Source organism: Syngnathus typhle, linkage group LG12 (genome assembly GCF_033458585.1).
Source record: "Syngnathus typhle isolate RoL2023-S1 ecotype Sweden linkage group LG12, RoL_Styp_1.0, whole genome shotgun sequence".
NCBI classification, from domain to species: domain Eukaryota; kingdom Metazoa; phylum Chordata; class Actinopteri; order Syngnathiformes; family Syngnathidae; genus Syngnathus; species Syngnathus typhle.
Window position 1 is genome coordinate 7793251 of NC_083749.1, and position 15620 is coordinate 7808870.

The window sequence follows — 15620 nt, forward strand, 5'->3', positions numbered from 1 at the left end:
ATATTTTATTGGGAATTCATGCAATAAATCAATATTTGCATTGTTGACATTTCTTTTCCAAGACATCTTCAGTTTTCCCTGGCATGCTGTCAATCAACTTCTGGACCAGATTCTGACTAATGGTTTTTGCATAATCAATAATTGGAGTTTGTCAAACTTTCTGGGTTTTTGATTGTCCACCCCACCCACCTCCTGAGGATTGACTCCAAGTTCTCAATTGGATAAAAACAAATCTGCAGTGGAAACGTGGGTTTTTTTGTGTGTGTGTGGCGTTCATTTTCAAGGCAAATAAGGTTTAATTTGCAATTAAGCAGCAGTTGAGCTGGTCACATTCTGGTGGATATGCAAATTGCTAATATAAAACCTGAAACAGCCGACTTTGTGAAAATTAATAGTTGAGGAATGGCACACTAACTCATTTTGACTGAGACACACACATACGCATGCACAAAAAGAAATCAACTTTGAAATCTATTAAGGAAACATTTATTCCCAAATGGATACTTGTTGCTCTTCATGAGCTTTGTGCCTGGTGCCAAAGTATTTGGGTATTTGCTTGTTGCCAACTGATCCCATCATGCACGTGCCACGTAAAAGTGAGCCGGACGGTCATTTAGGTTCTCGTGAATGACTGAGTGTATGGCATCACTGACAAAGACAATTGTGGCAGGTGGAATCACAGAGAGTAAAATTCCAATTGATGAAGATTCGGGACGGCAAGGAGACCGTGCGGCAGCGTTGCACCATTGGATGACTGAATGGAAACAAGATAACCTGTGAATAACTGAATTGGCAACATTTGGAACAAGCAGCATTTTGTTGGAAATATGTCTCTGTATCAAATTCGGTCTTCAAGATAAGGGAGGAGGAGGCAGAGAATAGAAAACGAAACTTAACACACACGCATACGCACGCACACACACGCACGCACACACACACTCACACACACACACACACACACTCCATTTGAGAAGAGAGGATTCCTTAATGTGTGCGCGTGTGTGTGTGTGTGCGCGCGTGTGTGCGTGCGCGCGAGCAAGAGTTAGGCTTCGTTTGTGTGTGTTAGGTTTCGGTTTCTTTTCTCTGGCATCGCTCTTATCTTGAGTCTGAATTTGTTACAGACATATTTCCGACAAGATCCTGCTGGTAACAAATGTATCAACCACAGTGATCCTCTTGGTTTCACTCAAGGCCATTCAAAGGTGCCGCGCCGCTGCAGGGCCGCCACGGTCTCCTAGCTATCCTGAATTGTCATCAATTAGAATATCACTCTCTGTGATTCCACAATTGTCGTTGTCAGTGATGACATACACTCACTTATTCACGAGAGCACCTACACCCTGTGCACAATGATTAGGAAGTTGTATTTTTCAGGATTAATTTTATGACTACAGTGACCGCAGTCAATCCAAAATGTTAATAAACTTCAATCTGATTATTTCATAAAGTAAAACAGAGGTTTTGGCTTTCTAAGAAGAAAATCTGTGTGTGCACAATTATTGGGCAATTATTAGTGTAGAGAAGTATTATGCAACTAAATGAAAAACAAAATGTTCACACATCATTTGTTTATTGTCATCTGTTTAAGTGAGAATAATAATCAAACAACTCAAAACATTTCTGACATCCCCCCCCCCCAAAAAAAATCAGTGACCAATATAGCCACCCTTTTCAATAATAACCACAAGCCATGGAGTCTGTCCGTTTCTTGATCTGCTGACAATCAACTTTCTGTGCTGCAACAACCGCAGCCTCCCAGACACTGTTCAGAGAGGTGTACTGTCTTCCCCCACTGTAAATCTCCCGTTGGAAAAGGGCCCACAAGTTCTCAGTAGGTTTTAGGTTTGGTGAGGAAGGGGGCCCATGTCATCCTTCTTTCATCTCTAAGGCCTTCATTGGCTAGCCATACAGTGGAGTACTTTGATGCATGCGCTGGAGCATAGTCCTGCATAAAAATCATGGTCTTCTTGAAAGATGCTGACTTTTCCCTGTACCACTCCTTGAAGAAAGTATCTTCTAAAAACTGGCAGTAGATTTGGGAGTTGAGGTTGCGTCCATCTTCAACCCGAAAAGGTCCAACTAGCCCATACCAGGACTCCACCTTGCTGGCGTCTGAGTCAAAACGGAGCTCTGTGCCCGACACTGATCCAGCCGCAGGCCCATCCATCTGATCCGTCAAGAGTCACTCTCATCTCATCAGTTCATCTTAACTTCTGTCTTAAGATATGTCTTGGCCCAGTTTTGACGTTTCAATTTGTGCCTCTTGTTTAGTGGTGGTCGGGTTTCATCTTTTCTTACCTTGGCCATGTCTTTGAGCACAGAACACCTTGACACTCCAGGTTGTAGTTCTGAACTATGACAACACTAGAGGATAACGGGTTCGTGGTGGCTTCACCTTTGATTCCTCTCGAATCTTTTCCAGTTAATTTACGTCTTTTCTTCTCAACACGTTTCTTGCAACCCTGTTGAGGGAGACAATCCCCTTGGTAAAACTGTCTAGGACCGCCAGTGCCTTTTAAGAAGACATTCCTTCTGTGGAATAGACCTGCTTGCCTGCATTTGGCTCCCTAGCCCAAAATGTGACATGTCACCCTGCTCATTGCTGCTCCGACACAATTGATCAGAAAATCATTTTCTGAAAATGTTAGCTGATTTAGTGACCCAATGATATTTCGCTTTCTGTAAGCCAATGTTGTCATGAGCTGAATCCGCTTTGATGGATGTCGAGTAAAAATTACTTTTACGCATTACTTGGCTTCGCTTTGAAACGTAGAATCAAAGCTTGAAGCTTTGAATCAAATCAAAGTGGTGTCAAAAGTCTGAGCGAAGGTGGCCCAAATAATATCGCGTTACCGCAGCCAATGACGTGGACACGTAAAGAGCGTCTCCACTGGAAGCGCTCTTCCTCAGGCGCGTGAGTCACGTGGGTGGGGGCCGAGCAGCAGGAGCAGCAGCAGCAGCAGCACCGGAGCAAGCGCCCGTTCGGCGGCCGTCACCTGTTTTGAGCGGAGCTAGTGTGTGCACCACATCGTGATTTCTGCGTTCAATAGCCTCTCTGGTGGCCTTCCGTCAGTCACCATGATGGCCCCGCTGGCCGCGCGCCTGACGCTGGTTCACCTGTCTGTCGTCGTATGGATGATTTACAGCTGCGCAGCCGGTGAGTACATAAAAGAAAACGTCCAACTTTGCGATCGTTGTACTCTTTATTATAACTTTGGAAGGAGGCATAAAGTTCGGATTGCAGTGCGGATCCGCTGCTGGGTTTAAAATTGGACCGACTCAGGAAGCTGGGTGAATTTACTTTGGGATGTTTGGGCATTTTTGGAGTTTTGTATAAAAATGGATTGTTCTGCGCCAAACAGTTCGGTCTGATTTGCAACCCAAATATCGTCCAATTTTTGACCCAAATGGAGTTGTTTTAAGATTGGCTGTTCTTGACGTCACATAAATGTTCTTGACGTCACATAAATGTTCTTGTGCACGTAAACCTTGTGGGTCAACGTTTTTCCTTGAGTCATGTGAGTGCAAACTGTTTATTTTATGTTATACCTTTTTAACAAGCTAACATTGATTGCGAGACAAATTGGGACATGGTATCCAGTGTATACAGAGTATCACTTCTCTTGAAAGGCAGACGCCCTATTTTTTTCCTCACATGCACTGTCGTGAAAATAAGCAAATAGTACATTTTGTACTTAATAGTAATGAAGATGTCCGTTCTACATTAAAGTCGTACATCATTGTGAGGATAAGTATAAGTGATCAAATCTCTCTTTACCACCAAACAATGTTTTATATCTAATAGGACGTGCAATATTGATCCAACTTAAACACTTACAGAAAAGAATATCATATGATCCACTTTGATTTTCACCTCGCACTTTTTTTGTCCATCCCTCCAAACAAAATCCACATTTTTTTTTTTTTTTGTATACGCACACGTATAGCGATGTGCACATAGCGAGACCACTATTGGCTTTAATATTCGCAACCGCACATTGAGTTTGTCTCATTCCAATAAAAAAACAAAGGAAAAACTTTGAAACGTGTGTCAAGGGGGTGAAGAGCAGAAGATAGTCACGGACATTGTTCCGTACCAATGTTAGAACAAGAGGCGTGACTTGTCAACGCGTCTTCCTTATTGCAAATGTATCTTTTGGCAATGGATGAAAGGAAAAGAAAAAGTTGGATGTGGAATTTATTGACCTGTAGCGCCATTGTGTGGACAGAACTTGAGTTAAAAAAAAAAAAAACCTTTCTCCGAGTGGCAGAACGACAGAAGTGGACTGAATCTCCTCCGTTCAGTTCTTGAAATTATTCAGCATATTAAAACTGGTTATCCTATGAAAAAATGTGCCTTGTTGATTTTTTGTATTATTTCAGGATAATATCCCTCAATTCCCAAGTCCTTTGGAAGTCTTGTCAATTGTCGATTGTCAGTTATGCAGGTGACACAGTTAGGTGGCGTGCATTCTTGCTTGTTCGCTGAATTTCTGGTTTTCACCAAGAGTTGAAAAATGACCATGGCAACTTTGATGGTTCATCAGGTGTAACCCGTCATAAGCCATGTGACACAGACCGCGGATGGAAATCTCACGGCTCCAAATGCTACAAGAAGATGGACACAACCAACGGTTGGCTGGGAGCTCGTCACGACTGCCTCTGGGAGGCCGGCGACCTGGTCTCCATCACTTCCGAGGAGGAGGAAAAGTTTGTGAAGGAGCAAATGGGTGACAAGCCGTTCTGGATCGGACTCTCCAATCGGGTGAGACGGAAGCGCAAGCGGCTGTTGTATGGATGGGTCAAACGTTTTGAACTTGAAAAATTGCCCTTAAATCTCTGTTGGCGCTCAGTACTGTCACTCAGAACTGGGTACTTCAATATAGATTTGTCACGGGCATCAATTCTAAGGCTGCCAATGTCATGACTGCCGTATTGAGGTGTCAAATTCCATTTGTTTTAGTTCCTACGTTCCCTGAGAGCGCTGTCTCTGGGCAGTGGTTCCAATTAAGCCTTCCATTTAAACTGTCATTTGTGATTCCACGCCTCGCCCCACCCACGCCAGATTTGGGATTACAACTCAAAAAGATTTGAACCTGAATAAAAAAGATCCATCCCATTCTGAAAAAACAAGAGTTGAACCTGAAAATAATTCCAAATCTTAAACTATAAAACATGCAACTGGAAAAAAAGATCTCGAATCATGAAAATAAATTGCGGGGAAACCTGAAAATAAATAGTTTATTCCAAAATATTACCAAGGCAAACTCAAAAACACTTTTTTGTTTTACTATATTGTTTTATTTTTCTAGTTTTAAGATCAGCTCGTTTCTTTTCAGATTTAAGTTTTATTTTTTTCAAGTACATATGAGTTTTGTTTTCTCAAGTACAAAACGTTTGACCGCAATCTAAACGTGATATTTAACATCGAATCCTTTCGATGAAGCATACTGTTGGCGAGCTTTTGGTACGCCATTGACAACGGGATTGGTTTCGGCAGGTCTGCAACAAGGACGGTTGTCAGGAATTCCGAGCGGGAGAAAAGAGACTGAACTGGTCCGACACTGGTGTGACGCCGACCTACACCAACTGGGACTCGCGTCAAGATGGAAGGTAAGAAGATCACCTCTTTGCATCCTGTGTCAGGTGGGATGCACGTTATCTGAGGACGTGAACGAGGGAAAAAAACACCAAATCGGCCCGTTTGTCTGATGTGTGTCTCGGTTTTCACGCCTTTTCCCAACAGCTCCAATGATGAATCCTGCGCGTACGTCAACCAAGGTGTGCACACAGGCAGTCAGCCTGGAAAGTGGAGACATGGCTCGTGCGGATCCTCATTGGCGTACATGTGCGAGCGGTCGCCCGACGGTAAGTCCACACGTCCGTTGCGATGTTGACGCTGAAAGGAGAAAAGTGCAACCACGCCGTCTTTCTGCAGACTGCCCGGACGGATGGCCGTGTTCCTACAAAGACTTGGGTTACACTTACAGTCGAGTGGAGAGTGAGTGGCAGCGACGCTCCTTTTGACACCAGCGCCCTCTCGTGGTTTTCTAATTCGTTTCTTTTGGCTTTCAGCTTCCTACTGCGACTCTGGCGAGTTCCTGTACAAGGACTCTTGTTACCATTTTGAGGGGAGGCAAGTTATTTGGCAAGAGGCTGAAGATTTGTGCAAGGAAGAGGGAGGTCTCTTGGCCAGCGTCCACTCAAAGGTTGACGGACAGTTTTTGGCTGGTGAGCACCAAGACAAATTGACCATGCCAGCAATCGTCCCGCTATTTTTCACCACAAGTGTTTGTTCTGTTTTCGTCAAGTTCACCGGCGAACAGGGCTAGGGCTGTATTCTTGGCTGGGGCTCAAGAACAACAATGGCAAATTTGTGTGGCGCGACGGATCGTCTACAGTAAGTGACAATGTGTGCAAGGGAGGTCTAAAAAGTGGTCACTTTTCCCCAATGAAGCTGTCATGTTCAAAGGCAAGAGTTAAAAAGTGTCATTTTAGTAGAATAGAGTTGATTGAAATAGAAGGAAAAATCTGACAAGGATGGTCTTCCTGTCAAATAGATTTGACTTTGACTTGTATTGACTCATGTTACAAGTGAAAACATTTCTTAGATTTCTGAAGATGACCATTGTAATTTACAAGGAAAAAACGATGACGTGATTTGTAGAATCAAAGTGCACGATTCATTTTACGGGGAGACATTTTTTATTGAAAAGTTTCAATCAGAAAGTTGGAAGGGGGTTGGAACATCGCAACAATTCTTATTGTGAGAAAGAGCTTGTGAAAATAAAATTGAGCGATTTGAATCAATGAAGTGACTTTGAAGAAATGTGGTGGGAAGCCATCCGAGCAACCGCAACACCAAACACTCGAGTCATGTACACTGTCGTCCGCAGGATGATGTCCCGTGGGCTGACCCTAAATATTCAGGTGACTGCACAAAATTGAATAATGCTGGAGAAGTTGAGCTTGAGACATGTACTGACACTCGTCCATCCATCTGTCAAAAAGGTGAGAAAGTCACAACCTCTCATTTGCCCTTTGTCTTCTCATTGCTCTCTCATATTTGACCCCTCTCGCATCCTTGCAGGCAAGGCCAGAGATCCTCTTCAGCTTAATCCGGAGTCAGGATCAGGTGGGTGTCCCAACCTGCAGCCCACATGCAGAATTTTGCTTGCTCTCAAGTGACTCGAGTCTCGTTTGCAGGCAAGAGTGCAAATTGCGGCTGGTGGCGGGAGAACCCCGCCAACGAGGTCGATTGATTAATTGTATTACTGAATAAAAGTAACTCGTTACCGGGTAAAGCGTTACGGTTAAAAACAACACACAACACAATACATGGACGTTTTTGCCTTAAACCTCAATCAATATTAAAATACATTTTGATATGGCCACTTGAAAATTCTTCAGCGGTCCTGTTGTGACTACTGATGGAAGTGCGTCAGTCAGCATGTATAAAACACTGGCTCTGATTGGCTACAGGCCATGACGCAGCCTTAGCCAATTGCTTACTGACTTAGTTAACCTGAAAACTCTCACTTGCCTCAAGCTCTCCCACACGGCCTGCAGATGAAGGTGGCGCTAAAGTCCCCACACAGTGATAAACAGTGATAAAATCGCCTTGCTTTTTTTGGGGGGCGACCCCCCAAAAAAACATGACATGATAAATGCCGCCCATGTTGACTGCGCACTGAATTTCCTTTGTTCTTTGACATGTGCAACAGTGCTTGAAATTATTCAGCATCTTGAAACTGGTTGATAAATATCTTGTGAAAAAAATTGCCTTGTTTATCTCTTGGGACAGCATTCTTTCAGACTAATAGCCCTAAATGCCCACCTAAGTCTTGTCAGTTGGGGATTGTCAGCTATACAGGTAACTTAATCTGTCAAAAAATGATTTAAGTCCCAAAAGTCCCAATGATCGTCGTCACACACACATCTGGGTGCGGTGAAACTTCGTCCTCGGCATTTAACCCATCCCCGTGTGATTTTGATCCATCCCCTGGGGGAAGGGGAGCAGTGAGCAGCAGCGGTGCCGCGCTCGGGAATCATTTGGTGATCTGATAAAGGCGGCAATGCACTTCATGCCTGTTTGCTGAATTTCTGGTTTTCACCAAAGGTTGAAAAATGACCAAGGCAACTTTGCTGTGTCATCAGGATCGACCGATCATGAGGCGGGAACATGTGACACAGTCAACGGATGGAGTCCTCACGGCTCAAACTGTTACAAGAAAATGAGCACAACCAACGGTTGGCTGGGGGCTCGCCACGACTGCCTCTGGGAGGGCGGCGACCTTGTCTCCATCACTTCAGAGGATGAGGAGAAGTTTGTGAAGGAGCAAATGGGCGACAAGGCGTTCTGGATCGGAGTCTCCAATCTGGTGAGGCGGAAGCGCAAGTGGGCTTCCTACCGGTACTCGAATGACAACCAGTATTGTTTTTGGCAGGTCTGCGACAAGGACTGGTGTCGGTTTTTTGAAGCGGGAGAAAAGAGGCTGACTTGGTCCGACACCGGTGTGACCCCGACTTACGCTAACTGGGCCTCAAGCCAAGGCGGAAGGTAGGAGAACACCTCTTTGCGTCCTGTGTCAAGCGAGATGCACGGGGAGATTTTGGAACCCCTTTCCAAATATGGGTAAATTTCTTTGATGAGGTTTAAAAGAGCTTTTGTTTTCTTTTTATCGGGAAAGAGGAAAATAAACTCCAAATTGGCACGTTTGTCAGATGTGTGTCTCTCGACTTTTCCCAACAGCCCCAATGATGAATCCTGCGCGTACGTCAACCAAGGTGTGCACATATACAGTCAGCCTGGAAAGTGGAGACATGGCTCGTGCGGATCCTCATTGGCGTACATGTGCAAGCGGTCGCCCGGCGGTAAGTCCACACGTCTGTTGCGATGTTGACGCTGAAAGGAGAAAAGCGCAACCGCGCCATCTTTCTGCAGACTGCCCGGAGGGATGGCCGTGTTCCTACAAAGACTTCGGTCACACTTACAGTCGAGTGGAGAGTGAGTGGCAGCGACGCTCCTTTTGACACCAGCGCCCTCTCGTGGTTTTCTAATTCGTTTCTTTTGGCTTTCAGCTTCCTACTGCAACTCTGGCGAGTTCCTGTACAAGGACTCTTGTTACCATTTTGAGGGGAGGAATGGAACTTGGCAAGCGGCTGAAGATTTCTGCAAGAAAGAGAGAGGTCTCTTGGCCAGCGTCCACTCAAAGGTTGACGGACAGTTTTTGGCTGGTGAGCACCAAGACAAATTGACCATGCCAGCAATCGTCCCGCAATTTTTCATCACAAGTGTTTGTTCTGCTTTCCTCAAGCTCACCAGCGAATAGCATGGTATTCTTGGCTGGGACTCAAGAAGAACAATGGCAAATTTGAGTGGCGCGACGGATCATCTACAGTAAGTGACAATGTGTGCAAGGGTTGTCACTTTGCCCTAATGAAGCTGTTACGTTATAAGGATAAAGTTGAAAAGTGTCCTTTCAGCAGAACAAAGTTGATTGAATCTGCACAAATCGGACAAGAATGGTCTCCCTGTCTAGATTATATAGATTACAAACTGAAAGTTGGAAGAGGTTGGAACATCGCAACAATTTTTATTGTGAGATAGAGCTTGTGAAGATTAGTATGAGCGATTTGAATCAATGAAGTGACTTTGAAGGAATGTAGTGGGAAGCCACCATCCAAGCAACTGCAACACCAAACACGCTCGAGTCATGTCCACTGTCGTCCACAGGATGATATCCCGTGGCATCATGAGAAATTTTTAGGTGTCTGCACAAAATTGAGTGGTGCTGGAGAAGTTGCGATCGCCAGTTGTACTAGTGTCACTCGTCCATCCATCTGTCAAAAAGGTCAGAAAGTCACAACCTCTCATTTGCCCTTTGTCTTCTCCTTGCTCTCTCATATTTGACCCCTCTCGCATCCTTGCAGGCAAGGCCAGAGCTTCTCTTCCGCCTCTTCCGGCGTCTGCATCAGCATCAGGTGGGCGTCCCAACCGGCAGCCCGCATGCAGAATCTTGTTTGCCCTCAAGTGACTCGAGTCTCGTTTGCAGACAAGAGTGCAAAGTGCGGCTTGTGGTGGGAGAACCCCGCCAACGACTTCTGCTACATGATCAACGCCATGCCCACCAAGACCTGGAAGGAGGCGCGAGACGAGTGCGCCCGCCGCAGAGGCAACCTGCTCGCCATCACCGACTTACAGGAACTCAACTTCATACACGGTAGGTCGTCCTCAGTCTGCTTCGCTTTTTGGCGCAGCTGAAATACTTAATGAAATAATCCATCGAGAGACCACCGACTCACGTCAACATTTTGCCGAGTTTCTGTCATTCCAAAGGATAGACCAAAAATAAGCTTGTGACACCCGCCAACAAGGACCCAACCCAGACGTCACCATCACTTCGTTTTAGTTAAGCGTTTTGGACTCGCACCTGTAAGATGCTTCAACCTTCTGTTCTGTATTTACCTTTGACCCAAAGGGCTTCCGGCAAGCGGTTCCTCTTTGTGGTTGGACGCCAGCGACACCAATGTTGAAGTCGGCAGCAAGCAGTCTGACGAATCCTCACCGAGTTCCGTCCTTTTGGCCGCAAGTGGGTCTAAAACCTGGCCGATGTATGAAGGAACGAAGGAGCGCTGAGCATCTGTGGTCTCCTTCAAGGTGACCCTGGTGACCCCCCCGGCCGACGCTGCAACTCCTTACTCCATGGCAAGGGCAGCATGGAAGTTGTCGATTGTGATAAGAAGAGCGGCTACGTCTGCAGGAGAAGAGGTAAGACGAGATGCCCGGTACGTTCTCCCCAACTTGCGTTATAAGCCGAGAGGACCAAAGTGGCAATTGTAAAGTTTTTGGTCTGATGTGAGTGGTGATGCAGGTGACGCAATTGGCTGAAACTGAATAAATAATTTTAGCAAAGAAGACAAAAAACAGTGCGTTATTACATCACCGTAATCCCAAAATGTTCCCTCAGGCATTCAGACATGTGAAATGACCAAAGGGTGGCGCGGCTTCGGCTCCAACTGCTACAGGAAGATGAAGACCACCAACGGTTGGCTGGGGGCCCGTTACGACTGCGTCTGGGAGGGCGGCGACCTGGTCTCCATCACCTCGGAGGACGAGCAAAAGTTCGTGATGGAGCAAATGGGCGACAAGCCGTTCTGGATCGGACTTTCCAACCTGGTGAGACGGAAGCGCAAGTGGGCGTTCTACTGGTACTTGAGTGACAACCAGTATTGTTTTTGGCAGGACTGCGCCGAGGTCTGGTGTCAGTTTTTTAAAACGGGAGAAAAGAGGCTGACTTGGTCCGACACTGCTCTGACGCCGACCTACGCTAAGTGGACCTCGAGTCAAGACGGAAGGTAGGAAGGTCACCTTTTTGCGTCCTGTGCCGGGCAAGATGCACGGGGAGATTTTGGAACCCCTTTTTTAAAATGTGTGAGCACGCCATGAAGGACCTTTGTTTACTTTTGATCAGAAAATAGAGAAAAGAACTTTGCCCGTTGTTGGATGTTTGTCTCGTTTTTCACGCCTTTTCCCGACAGCTCCGACGATGAATCTTGCACCTACGTCAACCAAGGTGTGCACGTAGACAGTCAGCCTGGAAAATGGAGACATGGCTCGTGCGGATCCTCCTTAATGTACATGTGCGAGCGGCCGCTCGACGGTAAGTCTGCATGTCCGTTGATGTTGACGCTCAAAGGAGAAAAAGAATGCAATCAGGTCGTCCCCCTGCAGCCTGCCCGGACGGACGGCTGTGTTCCTACAAAGACTATGGAAACGGCTACAATCGAGTGGAGAGTGAGTGGCAGCGACGCTTTTTTTCACATCTGCACTGTCTTGTTGTGAATTTGAAATCCATGTGTCTTGGTGGCTTCAGCTTCCTACTGCGACACTGGCGAATTCCTGTATAGGGACTCTTGCTATCACTTTGAGGGGTTGGAGCGAACTTGGGAGGCAGCCGAGAGGTTCTGCGAAGAATGGCACGGTGGTCACCTGGCCAGCGTCCAGTCACTGGTTGATGGCCAATTCTTGGCTGGTGAGCTTCAAGACAAACTGCCGATGCCAGCTATCGTCCCCTAGCGCTTCACAAAGTCTGACACCATGCTCTTCTTGTGCTAAATGTCCTCGCTTCGTTGATATCCTCAAGCTAACGCGCCATATGCAGGAGGAGTGCAATCTTGGGTGGGACTCAAGAACAACAAGGACAACTTTGAGTGGAGCGACGCAACATCTACGGTAGGTGAAACGCTTAGAGCAGTCGACAAAAGCTGTCATTTGCTCAGAATGAAGGTGTCATATCGGAAGCCACATTTTACAGAACAATGTAAGTTAGACTTTGGCAAGAATGGTCAGCGTGTTACAAAAGAGATAAACATTGAAGGTGTTAATCAGCTGAAGCATTAACAAGGACAAAGTTATGAAATGAGAGAATGAAAGTGAATGAAGTGAAAAATCAAAGTGCATAATTTCAGAGGTTAAGGTTAGACATTTCTGAGAATAAAATGACTGGAAAAGTTCGAGTATGAAACTCAGGTTGTGATTTAACTGGAAGAGAATTGTAAAATGAATTCAAGTCATACTGTATGAAAGGGTTGAGAAAATATTGATCAGTGGGAGGAAAAAAGGACTCATCATTTTGGAGGAAATGCGGTGGGAAGCAAGCCCAAACGCACCAAAGTCACTTCTGGCGTGTCGTCGGCAGGGCAACATTCTGTGGGTGCCAAACGGGCCGAAAGGGCGTGGTGGCTGCTCTGCCTTGTCGCCGACTGGTCAACTTGAGGATTGGTCCTGCACCGAAAGTCGGCCATTCATCTGTAAAAAAGGTCCGAAAATGACGACCAATCACTTTGCCCTCTCATAATAATAATAGTAGAATGCACTTTACATTTTAAGGTAAATCTAAGAGTGCTCATGACTTCTTTCTTTTCCTTTCTTGCAGCCAAGGTCCAAGAGTTTCTTCTTCCTCCGCCGGCAGGTGGGCGTCCCTCCCGGCAGCCGACATGTGGTCTGCTGTCCCCGATTTGCCCTCAAGTGACTCGACTCTCGCTTGCAGGGTGGAGTGCAAAGTGCGGCTGGTGGGTGGACCGATCCTCCTCCTCCGACTTCTGCTACCTGATCCAGCACAAGCCCACCAAGACGTGGCAGAAGGCGCGAGACGACTGCCTCCGCCGAGGAGGCGACCTGCTCAGCATCGCCGACTCAAATGAACAGGCATTCGCACAAGGTAGGTTGTCCGTCCGTCAGGTTGTCGTCAGGGCTGTTGAATTCCCCCAACATGGGCGGAGCTCCAGACCTCACATGCATGCATTTGGTTTCCTCGGACAACCGCTAATATACTTGAATACACGATACTGCGTGGCCACCAATGAGCAGTCGGCGAGCCATCAGCGAGCAGAGCGCCAACAGGAATGTTTCAAACTCTTGTTGCATATTTTACCATTTACCTCCAAAGGTCTGTACAGTTCTCTGTCGAGCGCTCCCTCTCTGTGGTTGGGGGTCAACAACAAGAAAGACGACAGCGAGTGGACTGACGGATCCCCGCTCGGTTACATGCTCATGGACAGAGGTGTGTCCAAAACCCAACCGATGTTTGCCTGCGATGTGGCGGTGAAACGGAGCCGAGCATCTGTCATCTCCTTCCAGATGACCCCGGTGACCTCTCTGGTGCATCCTGTCTTTCCTTACTCACAAGCAACGGCCGCTGGAAGTTTGACGATTGCAGGAAGAAAAGGGGTTACATCTGCAAGAAAAGAGGTAAGACGTGGCGACGCTCAGTGGATTCTCACAACGTGCTGACTCGAGTCTTTGGCTTTTGTCTTCCAGGAATCCCGGCAAAGCCTCAGCAGCCTCTTCCTGGTAAGTCTCTGAACGGTGACTTCAAACGATGCAAAACAAAAATGACAGGACGATGCTTGTCTTCATTTTTACTTTACTTTCATAGCGTAAAGAATTCAGGCTGTAAGCTAATGAGGGATAACCCTCATTGTTTGCCAATGTCCTGAGTTGAATGCACTTTTTCATCGGGGTGGCCGAGGGGGGCCCTGCATCAGCTGGGGTGGCCATATGACAACCAGGGATGTGGGGGTTGATGGTCAAGTGTACAATCCTAATAATTTACTAAATGGAATTGTTTTATTTGACAAAATATAATTGTACAAGATAAAATGTGCAAGCCATCACCTGAATTCTTTAGAAAACACTCGCATGCTCGAGAAGGCTCCTTTGCTCTGGAGCGACTCTGCGTGTGTGTGGGTGGAGGTGAGGGGTACAGAGCAGAGTGCAGCGCCTCTGTTAATGATCACACGTAAAGAGACAGCTGTTAAATAAATACATAAAATATCAATTCGAAATAACTTTTCTCCTGTCGCTTGGGAAGTCCTTTTGGTGCAGCGCCACATACGCTGCATATAGTGCATTTTCCCCACTGAGATTTTGCCGAAAGAAAAAACAAATGGGAGCATAATTTCAGCCAGTTTTTTTCAATGTTTTTTTTTTTCCTCTTAAATGTTGACTAGCTAGCCTATTGCGCTGATGGAATAGTGATGCGTTACAAATGTACAACTGGGCATGAGATCTTTCTTGTGTAACTACCTGAAAAAAAAAACCCCAGTGAGCTCTAATTGTTCTGTAGCTGTGTTAAAAAAGACGTCTTCCTTTGCATAGATTGCAAACGTATATTTTGGTGATAAATGAAAATAAAAAAAGTTGAAGGTGGACTCCTGACCTGTAGCGCCATCCTGTGGGCTGCACATGAGTAAAAAACAAACAAACACATTTTTCTCTGTTCGAGGGGCAGAATGACAGAAGTGGACTGAATTTCCTCCGTTTTTTGACACGTGCAGCAGTCCTTGAAATCATTCAGCATCTTGAAACTGGTTAATGAACGTCTCGGGAAAAAATGTGCCTTGGTTGATTTTTTTTTGTGACTATTATTTCAGGCTAATAGCCCTAAATGCCCAAGTCCTTTATAAGTCTGGTCAATTGTGGATTGTCAGTCATGCAGGTGACGCAATTTGGCTGAATTAGATGGCGTGCATTCTTGCTTGTTTGCTGAATTTCTGGTTTTCACCAAAGGTTGAAAAATGACCATGGGAACTTTGATGTTTCATCAGCTTTAACCCATCATGAGCCAACATGTGACATAGTCAACGGATGGAGTCCTCACGGCTCAAACTGTTACAAGAAGATGGAGACCCCCAACGGTTGGCTGGGGGCTCGTCACGACTGCCTCTGGGAGGGCGGGGACCTTGTCTCCATCACCTCTGAAGACGAGGAAATGTTTGTGATGGAGCAAATGGGCAACAAACCGTTCTGGATCGGACTCTCCAATCTGGTAAGTGCAGGCTGCTGTTGGCTCGCTACTGGTCGTTGAGATGGAACGGCAAGCAAGTGGCTGTTGGCTCACTATTGGTACGCCATTGACAATGAGTTTGGACTCTGCAGAACTGCAACGAGACCTGGTGTCAGTTTTTTAAAGCGGGCGAAAAGAGCGTGACTTGGTCCTACACCAGTGTGATGCCGACCTACGCCAACTGGGATCCGCGTGAAGACCAGAGGTAAGAAGATCACCTTTTTGCATCCTGTGTCAGAGGGAATGCACGTTGATATTTTCGAATTGCTT

At 46.2% G+C, this 15620-nt stretch overlaps 1 protein-coding gene across 2 annotated transcripts in view; it reads left to right on the forward strand.

Moving 5' to 3' along the window:
• The first annotated feature begins 2953 nt into the window (after nt 1-2953).
• Nucleotides 2954-15620, forward strand: part of LOC133163674 (uncharacterized) — a 30308-nt gene continuing 17641 nt past the window's right edge. For both annotated transcript variants that reach the window (XM_061293776.1, XM_061293777.1), the window contains exons 1-34: nt 2954-3157; nt 4548-4765; nt 5501-5613; nt 5747-5868; nt 5939-6001; nt 6076-6231; nt 6312-6400; nt 6897-7011; nt 7091-7135; nt 8158-8381; nt 8448-8560; nt 8753-8874; nt 8945-9007; nt 9082-9237; nt 9318-9400; nt 9737-9854; nt 9934-9984; nt 10056-10223; nt 10482-10592; nt 10661-10771; nt 10971-11179; nt 11246-11358; nt 11542-11663; nt 11735-11797; nt 11877-12035; nt 12147-12235; nt 12702-12822; nt 12939-12974; nt 13053-13223; nt 13452-13565; nt 13643-13753; nt 13823-13855; nt 15112-15332; nt 15443-15555. In XM_061293776.1, the coding sequence (XP_061149760.1) occupies nt 3079-3157; nt 4548-4765; nt 5501-5613; nt 5747-5868; nt 5939-6001; nt 6076-6231; nt 6312-6400; nt 6897-7011; nt 7091-7135; nt 8158-8381; nt 8448-8560; nt 8753-8874; nt 8945-9007; nt 9082-9237; nt 9318-9400; nt 9737-9854; nt 9934-9984; nt 10056-10223; nt 10482-10592; nt 10661-10771; nt 10971-11179; nt 11246-11358; nt 11542-11663; nt 11735-11797; nt 11877-12035; nt 12147-12235; nt 12702-12822; nt 12939-12974; nt 13053-13223; nt 13452-13565; nt 13643-13753; nt 13823-13855; nt 15112-15332; nt 15443-15555 (3995 nt within the window). In that variant the 5' untranslated portion in view covers nt 2954-3078. The remainder of the gene's footprint in view (nt 3158-4547; nt 4766-5500; nt 5614-5746; nt 5869-5938; nt 6002-6075; nt 6232-6311; nt 6401-6896; nt 7012-7090; nt 7136-8157; nt 8382-8447; nt 8561-8752; nt 8875-8944; nt 9008-9081; nt 9238-9317; nt 9401-9736; nt 9855-9933; nt 9985-10055; nt 10224-10481; nt 10593-10660; nt 10772-10970; nt 11180-11245; nt 11359-11541; nt 11664-11734; nt 11798-11876; nt 12036-12146; nt 12236-12701; nt 12823-12938; nt 12975-13052; nt 13224-13451; nt 13566-13642; nt 13754-13822; nt 13856-15111; nt 15333-15442; nt 15556-15620) is intronic.